The 13,529-nt window shown below is 48.5% G+C and overlaps 1 protein-coding gene across 2 annotated transcripts in view; it reads right to left on the minus strand.

Moving 5' to 3' along the window:
* MVB12B (multivesicular body subunit 12B) overlaps positions 1-13,529 on the minus strand; it is a 57,046-nt gene that overhangs the window by 33,721 nt on the left and 9,796 nt on the right. For both annotated transcript variants that reach the window (XM_031057204.1, XM_005421228.2), the window contains 4 exons: positions 10,508-10,615; positions 7,420-7,516; positions 4,516-4,645; positions 4,108-4,230 (listed from right to left, as the gene is read on the minus strand). In XM_031057204.1, the coding sequence (XP_030913064.1) occupies positions 4,108-4,230; positions 4,516-4,645; positions 7,420-7,516; positions 10,508-10,615 (458 nt within the window). The remainder of the gene's footprint in view (positions 1-4,107; positions 4,231-4,515; positions 4,646-7,419; positions 7,517-10,507; positions 10,616-13,529) is intronic.

Below are 13,529 nucleotides of genomic sequence, written 5' to 3' on the forward strand. Positions count from 1 at the left end.
CCCGGCACGCCAGCCACAGGCTGGGCCTGGATCTGGCGTGGCGCAGCTGCTGTGCAGGGCCCGGCCCCAGGACGGGCAGGGACAGGGACAGGAGCACACGGCGGCCATCAGGCTGGGCTGGGGCACACAGGGACAGGGACAGGAGCACACTCTGCTCTGTGCTGGCCATCGGGCCGGGCTGGGGCACACAGGGACAGGGACAGGATCCCCAGCACAGGGCCCTGTGGCACTGCTGCCAGACATCCCAGGAAGGCAGCTGGAGGACTCTGCCCTTCTGAACCTGCACCTGACTGCTGCACTGACACATCACAGGAATGCAGCCAGATCTTCCCTCTCCAGGTAAATCATGAACTTTCCAGATGACAGCCTTGCAAACCACATGACTGAACGATTCCAGGGTCAGTGCAAATCTACATCTCCAAAACCTCACATCAACAAGTGAAAGTTGTGACTGAATCCTGGTGTCTCCAAGAGGAAGATTAAATACCTGTGACACATCATCTGCAATCAGAGTGCTCCTTTCCCCAAAGTATCCGTCACAGATTGATAACATCCACACAAAAAGTTAAGTGCAATTATGCCTGTCACTGTAAAACACACTTCGACAGCACTGACTGACATCTTGCTTGCAGCTGACAAACTCTGAGCGGGCTGCTCAAGTGACAGTGGCACAGGCTCCTGCTGCACCTTGAGGAGGGATTCCGAACGTGCTCCCAAGCCACAGAAGCCAGCCGGGCTCATGGAGCACCACAGCAGGGATAGAGCCACCACACAGGCAGCTGCAAGGCAGAATGGCTCTGTGCATACTCACAGCAGTCAGGGACTTGCTCCCAAAACACTGGAACCAGACTCCAAGAGGAGAACGTCCCCCACAAATCCAACAGAGTCTGAGGCGTGGCAAGGCTGAGCCCTGAGACCCTGCTGGGGTCTGGCAATCACAGATGCACAGGCTGGGTGAAGCAAGAGGGTGCCAAAGGTCAGGTGAGTTACCTGTAACCACCACCTCCTTTGGGGAGGAATACTCCCTCCTCCCCAAAATGATGCTGCCATGCAGCACAGGCCTCGTGCACAGAGCACAGACACCGAGGGAGGTCACATCAAGCTCCCTCATGTAACTCAAGCCTACAAATGCCATCCTTCAGCACAGGATGGGAACCTGCAAGAGCATTTCTTCAGACTGCCATTAGTGCCAAGAAGCTGTTCCAAGAGTTGGAGAGAAAGGACAGTGAAGCAGCTTGGTGACCTGCACAATGGCATGGCCATGCTCAGCGGGACTGCCAGGGCTGCTGTTGGAGGCCACTAAGCCAGATGCCTGTAGAAGAAAACACGAAGGAGAAGAAATGGCTGAAAAATACCATATGAAGGCCAGGACAACTATCAAACAAAGCCTCCCCTTGTGCAGCCCTGACTGTGAGCCATAAGCCTGTGACATGCAGAAGCAGCACTGCTGATGTGCACCAATCTGTGGAGCTCACACCTCTGATACATGACAACTCTGTGATGGCCACCATCCACTGCCATCAGCACCTTACACCACAGAGCAGAGGGGCTAGTGCAGAAAAAAATATACCCCACAGGAAAAAGTCCTTCCATTTTAGGTTTAGTTGTACATAGGGGTTTAGTTTCTATCCAGCGTCACCAATTGTTCTGAAGCCCCCTCTTGATTCAGAATTATTCTAAATGCAGCCACAACTGAAGAGAGCAGCTGAGATACCGGACCAGCCCAACAGCAGACTCTCCACAGTGCTCCATGCAGCACTGCTCACCAATCCTTCCTCACTACTGAGGCAGCTTCAGAACAACCCACTGCTAATCCTGTCAGGATATATCCACATGGAATAAAACAGCAAACTGGTTGCCAGTGTAATCTCCTCTCTCTACGGTGACATGAAAATAAGAGATCACTTGTGACTACAATCTTTCACAAACACTGTGTTGAGTAACTCACCACATTGCTGACAGTGTTAGAAAAGGCCTTCAATTTGTCTGTGTTCCCTGTAATAATTAAATATTTGCAGGATGCACCTTTATATACATTTCTATTTCTTAAAAAATATATTGGATAATAAATAACCAAAGTAAAAAAACAGACATGAAAGATGCTTTGAATGATCAGGCTGGTGGTGTAAAAGTTACCTGTAAATCACACGTGGGGTGTGAGAGTGGAGCTGGCTACAGACAGGTGGGTTTTACTACAAGGCATTAATGTAACATTCAATTATTCCACTCCATACTGGCTGGTTTAACTCAGCCAAATTAGAATACATTTTATATTGACTATTTTGACATTTGCTTTATTTGGCAAGTAAAACAAAACTGATCCAATTTCCTTGCAGCCATTGTAAACCATAAACTGCACAACAAGAGGTTATAAAATATATAAGCCTTGTAAACACTTCTTTTCAGACTGTCACTGATGCTTTGAGCTCCAATTTTGGCCCTGTTCCCAACAGCTCTGACACTGCTCTGCAGCCTTCCCTGGTCAGCTATAAAGTGACCCTTCCACATTCAGTGATTAAGCACTGCCATTGACATTCTCTTGCTATGGTAATTTTTTTTCTTTATTGTGGAAATTTGCCCAGACAGAACTTCTTGCAGAAAGAAAATGAAGATCTGTGCTCTAAAATCAAGACATTTTTCTCTCTGATCTCCCATGGCCTGGGCTGGCATCTAGCTTATGTCCAGCAGAGCTTCACAATAACATCTCTGCTCCTAGTGGGACAGGCTGGAATCTCCAGAAAACTGCTGGCTTTTCATCTCTTTTGCCTCATCTCTGAGAAGCATGACAGCATGTCTGCCTGCAGCACACCTGACAGTACGTGACAGCAAGCACTGTGCCAGGGCACGGCAGCTTACCAAGCAAAACTCTCAGTGAAAGAAACACCCAAATACTTTGGAGAGCTCAAAGAGCCACCACAGGACCGTGGATTTCAGTCTGGGTCATGGCTGAAGGCTCAGATGTACACACCTGCCTTAAGGAGGTATCTGATAGCTTTCTGGGGAACACGTTGCAGCAGTTTAAAAGTGTACCTCTGAAATGACCTGTAAATCAAGACTCTAAAGGACACAAGCAATTTCCACCCATGTGATATAATGACCTTTGTACACAAACTGGGCCTTGGAACTCCTCTCTGCTGTCTCCTTCAAAATTCCAGCTCTCACTAGTTACTGTAATACTGTAAAGGTATCTGCAGTGTAGAAAATGCCTACAAAAACACATGTACACATATTAGGCAAAAGCACAAAGGGACCCAAGGAGAGTGTGCTGTCCCCTGGCAACAGCCTGGCCCAGTCTACGAGCCTCAGCAGCAGGAGCACAATTCACACTGGGTGCTGTACTTTTGGAGTGAATGTCAGGAGAGCAAAGTTCTCAGCTTCGTCACTGTCTGGGCTGGTTTGCTGCTTAACAACACCTCTTTGTCCAGAGAAATCCAGCAAGTAAGCTGTCAGTACAGCACTACTGGTACATGAAAGTCTGCACTCTAGCACATCTCTTGATACACACACAGAAATATTGCCTGTAACACAGGGAGAACAGCCTGGACAGACACACTGCCCAGCAGTCCTGCTCCCATCAGTCACCACAAGATGAGCAGGCTGCTGTGCACGCTCATGACAGCTGCATAACTGGAGCTCAGCAACTGGGTTCAAGAAAATAAAAAACCAAGAACCAGTACTTCAAACCATGAACAGACTGATCCCAGAGATGAGCAAAACCTGTTTCCCTTCTGAAGTCTGTAGAGACACTTCTCCCTCCTCCTGGTTGAGAACAATCAGCCTGGCTGCAGCTCTGGCTCACCCTTTCAACATGTATGTGTTGGAAGCCACAACATCCTGCATAGTTTAAAGCAAAGGTACAGTTTGCTGCTTCCCTTCCTTTGCAGGCATTTCCTTTCTTCTGGTTTCTTCACTCATTTTTCTTTACACAACAACAGGCAAAGGAACTTCCAGCAGGCAAATACTTCAACAAACAGCACATTCCCTTATCAGATTGTGACACAATCATTCCATGCTGATGCAGCACCCTGGTCTTGGTTTCCCAGGCAAGGTGAGTAACCACAAGACATGCAGCATCAAGCAGAAGGAGCTGGAATGCAGAAAACCTACCTTGGCAGGTTGGGAGCGGGCGTTGAAGCCGGTGCTTGGGCGGGAGGAGCCGCAGGCTGCGCGGAGTCGTGGTTGCGCGGCACTCTGCCCATCCGATACCAGATACCCATGCTGTTCAGCTCCCTGGGAAACCAACACAGCACCAGTGCTGATGCTGCACACACGCACCAGCACCAGGCACTGACGTGTTTCACCAACACCTTGGTCAGTGAGAACAAGGGTAATTAAAAAAAAAGGAGGGGTGAGTTAACTCCTACATCAAATTCAGTAACACTTGTACTTACTTGGACTTTTCTAATGATAAGCTTCACCTCTTACACACTACTACTTGGTAATTACAGGAGCACAAGTCCCTTGCTTTGGTATAACTGCATTCCTGACAACAGCTTTGGAGTGAGGGGTACTTACCCAATGAACGTGTACTGAGGAGGGGCTTGCTTGGACCTCCCCAGGATTCGGATATCGCAGATCGCTGCCTCTGTAGAATCTCGAGGGATGAATTTAATGCACAGCCTCTTCTTTCTGAAAGCTACTTCTTCTGCAAAAATAACCCAGGACACAGGGTGGGTTTTATGCAAGATTAGAGTATAAATGTTACTTATAGTCTCTCCAGGTATTAGGCAGGTACTTATGGCAGAACTGGTGCCAAAGAACAGACATATGTCAACAAACCAGTCAGTGCAGCGCCGTTCAGAGGGGAATGTTCTATCAGATGTGCTACTGGCTCTGCAATAACCAGATCTCCTCCTGCCTGCTGCAGAGTCAGCTCCCATGTGTGCCTGGTGCTACCCCACAGCACAGCACAACAGGTGACTCTGCCAGTTCCGCATGCCTCTCGCACTCCCTCGCTCTTTCCCAGGTAATGTTTGCCTCACTGGCCTGGAGAGCCATAGCTAAACATTCCTCCCACAAGCACTGCCTCTAGGAATGTACCTGGAAGCTTCTGATACAACCAGCCAGTTCATTCTGCTACGTGCTTCCAACCAGCCACTTCCACCCCACTGCGAGGAGGAGCAGGCAGAGCCTGCCATGCAGAGAGGTCAAGTGCAAGAGCTGTCTGTCCAAATCTCACACATCCCAAGTGTTAGTGACATCTCCTGATCAAGTCAGCAGGCACAGAAATGATACTCCCACATGTTTGCCCTGGTTCTTTGCAAGGACAAACCAGATTCACAAAGCACTAAGTGCCAGAACCTCCCAGCTGCGCTGCTCTGACCTGTGCTCTGAGGGTGGATGAATGCACTGCACAGCCCTTTCTGCTATATGTCACAGAGCAATTGTTTCCATGTTATCCATTATGAAAAACTCAAGCCCATCAGAGTTAAGGCTTATCTGTGTAATGAATTCACAGCTCTTCAGGCTGTTTACCAGCACGCAGACACAATCCACAGCCCAAGCCGGTGCTGTCGCTGACCACAGCTGGCACTGGCACACAGACACAGATCTGCAGTGCTTGGAAAACAATGCTCCATCTCACCCTAAGGAGCCTCGGGGTGAGCAAGGTGAGATTCCTGTTTGGATGCAGGCACTTGGAAAGCAGGACAGAAGTCTACTGATATACTGAAAATCTAAAGAGCAGACACTGAATGAAAATCTGGAAAAAACCAGCAACTACAAACAAGTGCCTGCAAAATAAAAACCCTTCATCTTAATATGAACAAATATCTCCCAACTTAAAATATGCTGTCACTTCAACAGATGGCAAGCAGCCCTGTCTCCATAGGCTCCTCCTGTTTCATAATCCACACCTTGGGAAACAGCAATCCATTCCGGCCTCTGACATGTACTGCTGCATTAGCACAAATAAGCATACAGTGTGAGGTGTGCCAATAGAGCATCTGTGCATGCAGCTTGCAGTTACAGTGGTGCTTTTAGAGATGGTAAATACCTGCATCCCTGAAGTCTAGTCTTCCCCTGCTTTGAAAAAGTAGAGCTTCTGTTTGAAGTGCCTAAAACTCATTTTAGGAGTCTAGGATTGAAGGCTTCCTGAAAATCTGCTCAAGACCTACCAAGGAGTAGTGTATTAAATGTCTTAACTGCAAGTCAGATGCCATTTTGAGAGGAGCACAGAGACACCTGTAACCATAAATCTAACTCTGAACAAAATCAGTGCCTCTTATTTGACTCTCTCTGCAGGTACAAAGCTGACTACTTGCTTCTGTCTGTGTTCTCTTTCCCAGCACTTCCTTAGTACAGGCAGTGCCTCTGCTTTAAAGACTGTCACAGTCACAACCCAATGCATTTCAAATTAATGACAAAGCCCCCTTCCACCTTTCCACCACGACTTTCACAGAAGTTGAAGCAGCACACAGTAAGGTTCAGCACTCCCAGGGGTCAGCAGGATAAGCCAACAATTCTACCTCATACCACATATGCCCAAGAATTTTCCAGAAGCAGAGACCTGGGAGAATAATCTTCAGTCTTTCAGTTCCAGGCCACAGGTTCCAATCAGAACCAGACCACAGTGACTGAAAAACCATCCTCATGTGCTGCAGCCCCAGATGAATGATTCCCTGCAAAGCAGGTTCATGTAACCCCTTTCTGCTCACTCCTGGGCTGGATTCCATCACTGAGGTGCACTGGGACCAGCCCTCCTGTGACGAGCAGCTGCACACCAGGCACCAGCACCACTCCTGCCATCCTCTCACGCTCCACTCCCGTGGGGCTTGTCCCCTGCCAGCCCAATGCCCTCGGTGCCTGCTGCACAGCACAGGCCTGCCACCAGATGTGGCTGCAGCTGCTGCTGGCACAAGTCCCAGGGGAGCTGAACACACTGTTTGGGAACTGCTCGCTTACATGTTGCAGTGAAGCAATTCTACCTTGCAGAAACGAGGATGATATTCCCCCTGGACGCTGCACTTGTGCCTTGTGTCAGCCAGCACAAACACACCTGACAGCCCTCAGCACTTGCTGGCAGGACAGGAGCCCTTGTTCCCCCACAGCAGGAGATGTACAGTGAGAGGGCACAAACCCACACTCCCTTCCTTTCAGTGCATTTCTGAACACCCCTTGACACAGCAGCTCTGCTCCTGCTCGGCCCAGTCCACTCTTCAAATTGAAAAAAGAAACTCTGCCTTCGTGCCCCAGAGACATGGGACTCTAGCAGGTGAGTGAAAACAGAGGCAGCCCCATTAAACAGCCTGAGGAGGACAAGAAAACCAAAGGCTGTTTTATTGCAGCCCAGAGGTGCCCCTAAATGTGCACATGCCACCCCAGAGAGCAGGAGTGCTGGGAGCAACCCTGTGCCTGGGACACAGCTCTCCTCTGTCTGACCACTGGCAGAGTGGCACTGAGGAACAGATGCCAACTTACGTGTATCAATGGTCTCCTGGATGGGCATGAAGCCTACAGGTAAAGTGTCCTTGATATCAATGAGCTTCATGTCGACCAAGACGTTGCCTAAATGACTCTTTGGAGAGAGAAAAGAAACAGTTGATTATGACAATGTCACCAAATTAAACCCCAGATCTTCCCACCTGCTGAAGCCTGACATGCCTTGTCATTGTATCTGACCACAGCTTTAGAAATGGTAGGAACATACCAAGGCAACCCTTGCACGTGTCCTCTTAGCAGGAACCAAACAATGACTGACGAGGAAATACCAGACAACTTTCAGCATTCAAAATTCTAACACCTCATCCACTGCCATACTTCCAGATCTTTGGAAGCACAGCCAAATTCTTCCTTTTGTAGGCACAGCAGCTTGAAGTGCTACCTCCACCAAGCCATCCACTGAGCAGGTCGCCTCAGTTCTTACACCCTCTACATTTACAAGAGCAACATGACATTTCCATGACAGTAACAGTGAAAAGCATTACAGGATGATGGCTTATGCACACAGAGCCAAAGTTATTACATGCATTAGCTAATTAGTACTGAATAGACAGGGTTCTAGCTCCAAATGCAGCGCACTCCAGAAGCACAGGCCATTTGGAACAACAAGCTTCATTTAGAGTCCATCTGAATTCTGAACTCATGCCTTGTCCTATTAATCAAGGCTTGAAGAGCTCAGAGCCCAATTCAGAGTGACAGCCTCCACAATGGTTTAGAGACCAGATTTTCTTTGCGGTTTTTGATAAAACCAGCACTGCTGCCAATAATCTGGGGTCACATATGAAAGAACACATTTCAGGTACTGCACAGCCTTTATAAACAGAAACACAACACAGCACAATTAAAATTTAATCCCAAGTTATCAAACTGTGTCATTGAGTTTTACTGTTACTGCTTGCCAAGTACGTCCTTCAGTTTGTATCTGGTAAGAATTTTTCAGACAAAACTGTACTGTCTGATTATTTCACTGAACTTCTTACAAAATATTTAAATTTACAGGCTCTGAAATAAGGGGAGGTCAGGTGTGAGCTCATTTTTGGAAGGTCCCGCATTTTATGGTCAGCTGCTGACCAGAAGGGTAGGCAGACCTGCAGCCCTGTCCCACCAGACACAAGGGTGGCACACATCCTCTGCTCACATGAGGGGGCCAAAGCCAGGAGCCCCCACACGCCTCTGACCACCATGTCCAGGGCATCTTGGAGGAAGCTATGCTGGATGCTGCCAAGCCTGAATGTGTCACTTAACATGGTCTGGCACAGCAAACAGCAGACGAAGCAGTTGCTGCTGATTCATCTTTCATGTTTTATTTATTTAAGCTGTCTGTGTTACACCAGCGGCAACTTTCTGCTGAATCAACAAACCCCCTTCAATCAGCAGCAGACAGGTAGAGAGGTGTCTCCAATGAGCTCATTAGCTGCTGGAACCCCGGGAGTCAGCTCTGCCAAGTGCACAGCAGAAAAGGGGACAAAGCCCCCAGCTGTGAGAGCCACCATCCAGGGCCTCCCCACACTCTGATACAGCAATGTCAGATGCTGTAAACTGTTGAGAAGGATGATTCTGCTAAACAGGTGCTGCAGACTGACTCTGCTCTAACCCAGACACTGAAGTGCATTAACTCTACTCACTACAACATTGCTCTTCAGGAGAAAAGAGTTCCCAGCGTTTTGATAAACACAAAAGGAACCCCTGAATGGTAAAACTTCCAACCCAAGGAGCAGCACATCAGTGTCCAGGGGAGAGGGAGGAGCATCTCACCTCTCTTCCTCCCAGATGAGGGAACTGAGGCCCCTTAGCCCCCAGATGCCCCCAGCAGGGAAGCACATCATATATCCCACATGGTCAAGAGGACTCAGGGAAGGGGAAACTTCTGCTTTAATTTATGCCTCATCAATACGAAGAAAGTATTCCCAAACCATAGTGACCCCAGGGTTCCTGCCAAAAGTCCAACAGGCACCACCTGAGGGTATTTATACCATCTCTGCAGCCAGCAGCTACTCCTGTCCTGTAATTATTTCTGACAACTTCAAATTTTAGGTAGCGACCAATAAACTTAATACTCAAATCAGCAGAAACCTATTTAATAGCCTTCCTGCCTACTCCAGGGCTGCTATTCCTGCAACTGCACATACCTCAGGATGAAGTTGTATTTCCCACAGCTCTGGAGCTTTAATCTAGACGCAGGCAGGGAAACGGATGGAGTAAAGGTCAAATGGTGGGAACTGGCAACCCCCAGCTCTACTGCCAGGACCCGTGAGCAGCCCCTGGAGCTGCCATCACTTTTCTGTTCCTGTCACAGTGAAAGCACAAGTACAAAATGGTACTTCCACACCCTGCCAGTTGAGTGGCCAAGAATATCCAAAGCACAACCAAAAGCAGGATTACCCACTAGATGGAGTGCATTCATTGCAGAAGTCAACAGTTCCTCCAGAAAAAAAGGAAGTTTTCACAGTAGCCTCAACCAAAAACACAGCAGAATGCATGAAGCTCTTGCTGCACACGGTCTCCTCTCCTCCACAGAAAGTGTGGGCAGACAACTGCTGCTAATCACGAAGTAACTCATACTTAATAGTCAGACCAGATTACAAGAATGTGGTAGCATATGCACAACGTGGGCACATTTTCAAGAATCAGCACCAAAACCAACAAAGCAAGCAAGCTAATCCTGCAATAAAATATCTGTGATGCCCCTGGATTCAGAAACCAACATTTCCTTCACCACCACTACCTACATTGTCTGTTTCTAGAGGAATTTGGGTCACACATCAATCAGGACCATGAGTGTGCAGCACTCATTGCTGCAGCAGGTAATGAGGGTGAGAGGCTGCTAAAATGCAAACGTTCCCTTTTGTGCTTCTTTTATTGCAGAAGATTTTGTCAGCAATTTCTTTCCATGAGAAACACACACAAAATGCAAATATTCTGCCATTGCACTTTGCCTCCTTACTCACCCGAACTCAGCAGAACGCCTGCTTGAATTATAATTGGCTCCATAAAATGAATCATCGTATGGGTAAGCACATACCAGGCACAGATGCAAATCACACAGACACTCAACAAATGGACTTACATTCTCTTTCGAAAATGATCTGGTGAAGCACAGGTACCGTGTGACCTTGGATTTAAACAAGCCATCTTTCCACAGGTCAGCATCCAAGCCATCTGCTGTTTGTGCAACCTGCAAAGAAGAGACAGAGAGGAGACGTGTGAGTCAAGATAAAGTTAATACATGTGCAGTACTTCTTCCTCAGACCCCTCCTAATTAACAGCAGCCCAAACTTTCACAGCATCTCATTAGTTTCTTCACAAGGTGCAGTGCAAAGAACTTTCAAGAGGAGGTATAAAAAGAAGATCTAAAAATGCTGTCTCTCAGGAGACCCTTGATTAAAGATGCTCTGACAAAGGCTACTCTAATGAGGAAACTGCAACTTCAGTTACAGTCTCCAAACAATAGTTTGGAAAAGTCAGCACATTGAGGCATTCATTACCACTGTACACACAAGGGCACACTGGGCGAGCTGCGAGGGTCCGTGGAGACAGAGCACAGAAACTGACCCATCTCAGGACTATTCTCACGGAAAGCCAAGGAATTCTGGCTCCCAGGTCAAAAAGCTGCTTCCAAGCAGGTTGGGGAATCCCTGGTCACTGGTGGGTTTTAGCAGCAGGGCTGCATGTGAGGACACAGCCCGCAAATGTCCCTCTCCAATGCAACCCCACATCCAGCCAAACTGATATCACATGATGGTTCTGGGTAAGGAAACAGACCCTGGACCCTCCACAGGAGAGAGACAGCATGATGTGCAGGAGAAAATCTATCTCACTTCTAGCTGATTCAAGGAGTGGGCAGGAGGCAGCACTATGCACTGGGGAAGGGCTCTACTCTCAGCAGCTGAGCACTCACCACACACACAGTGAGCTGGTAAGAGCCCTGGCCCCAAAATGTTTGTTGTAAGAGAGGAGGCAAGAAGGCAAACACAAGCAGAAGGGTAGAAGAAACAATATTACCCCATCAGACTAACACCCAACTGGCATCTCCAACAGGAGACTCCAGCATGGCCTGAAGCTCCACAGAAGCTGAACTTCTGCCTAATGCCTCTCAGAGGGGGCAAACTGCTCCACAGCAGCTCTTGTAATCACACCGAGCCAGCCCTTGGCCCCAGAGTGGCCTGGAAACAAAGAGCTGACACTTGTCACCTTTGCACCCATGTTTAGCTGAGCAGGGACTGCGCCGGGCACAGGAAGCCAGAGCTGTGCGCTGACAAGGCCTCCAGTTACCCCAAGTGCAGCAGATAGACAAGAGACAGTCTGATCAAAGCAGCAAAGTGCACTGACTGCTCCCTGAAGTTTGGCAACTGCTGCTCACAAGGGGCCCGGCTCAGGCCAAGCCATTGTACAGCACACACAGCTTTTGCATTCAGGCTCTGCAAAGAAACATGCCTGATTTTTAAACAGCGACATTTTAGAATACGATTTCAGCAAAATTTTTTGCTTATTTGAATTCTTTGAATTCAAATCTTTCCTAAACTGATAGTTTAGGAATATGTAGAATCTACATGCATCTTCCTCTGTGATGGGTAAGTCAGTCCTGGTGAAAAGACATTCAGGAAGCAGTCTGTTTGGGAAAACTGCCGGCATGTAGGGATGGTTAGCTTGAACTCCAAGCCAGGAGAATGTAAGCATGAATGAACTTGTCAGAAAACTCACGGGGAAAGAAAACAGAGCCATATAAACAGGAAACTTCTTGCATCACCTGCTGGGCTCCTGCAAGCAAGGAGAAGCCCCAGCAAATCTCAAAGCAGAGCTGTGCCTGGTCAGCATGCCCTCAGGACAGGAGCCAAGTGGGAAAGGCCCCAGCAGACCAGGCCAGCAGGACAGGCACTCCAGAGCCCCAGCTTGCCCAGCCTTTCCTTGGCTGAGAGGCAAGGAACGTGCGAGACAGAGGATCTGGCACCTGGCACAAGGAATGGTCCTTCTCCTCATTAGGCTGGGGGAGACACTCCTCACTGTGCGCTACAAACAGATGGACTTGACAGAGTGACACCCAGTAAGGTGTGACCCCCAGTACGTGCAGGGTGATCTACCTGCTGCACAGCACTCACGATGGGGTTACTGCACCACAGTCAGGCCTTTGGCAAGTCCTTTAAACCTGATCTGCCCCTCTGGCAAAGTCAGGGCTGCTCCGGCTGGGTCGGCAGCTTGCTCAGGCACTGCCCCAGAGCAAGCCCCACCATGGAGCTGGTGTTCAGCCTGCAGCAAAGAACACAGCTGCACAGGAACCACACCTCCCTCCTGCCCCAGGCTCCTGCCTCCCACTCTCCTCCCCATCCAGACACTCAGTCTTGCCAGTTTGGTTGGATTTTCAGGAATCTAAGTTCAGACACTGTATATTTTGGCAAAATCAAGTCTTTGGTGCCTTAGCTGTGAAAAGGCCTGGCCAGTTATTCCAAGTGCCAGTAGTGCATTTGTTTTCTAAGCAGACACAAAGGCAATAGAGATTATGGAGTAACTAAAGCACTAGAGAGGAAAAAAGGCCTCTGTCCCATTTGCCAGGACATGCCCCCAGGCACTGCCGCCGGCCATCTCCAGCTGGGCAGTAGGCTGAGCCCTGGGGCTCCAGGTGAACCTGGGAAATGGACCTGGACATCTATAGGCATTTAATGTACACCTGGGATGAAGAACCCATGCTCCTGGAGACTTCTTTAAAAGAGAACAAAAGGGAAAATGAAGTTGTTAATTGGAGAAGGATAAAAATGAAAGGGAAACTGGTAAAGCCTATAAATAAGAAAGGTGTCTCAGAAAGAGCTGGTTACTTCATTGCAAAACTTGAAACCATCAGTGAAACTACATGAGAAAATACCTCCCCATGCAACTCTGAATCCACCTGGAGAACTGAATGCTGCAAGATGCAGTAGTGACACACAAAGCCATTGGATCCCTAAGGGAATACAACATCCCAAGAAACCCTGCTGTTAATGCTTCCCAAAAGATGAGTGTGGCTCTCCTTTCCAGGGTGCAGTGTGCACCTCTTCCTATGAGGGCTCTAGGGAGCACACTTCTGGGATGCAGCTGCCACAGCTGCCTTCCTCCAGCCT

This window comes from Geospiza fortis, unplaced genomic scaffold (assembly GCF_000277835.1).
Source record: "Geospiza fortis unplaced genomic scaffold, GeoFor_1.0 scaffold27, whole genome shotgun sequence".
In the NCBI taxonomy this organism is placed as follows: Eukaryota; Metazoa; Chordata; class Aves; order Passeriformes; family Thraupidae; genus Geospiza; species Geospiza fortis.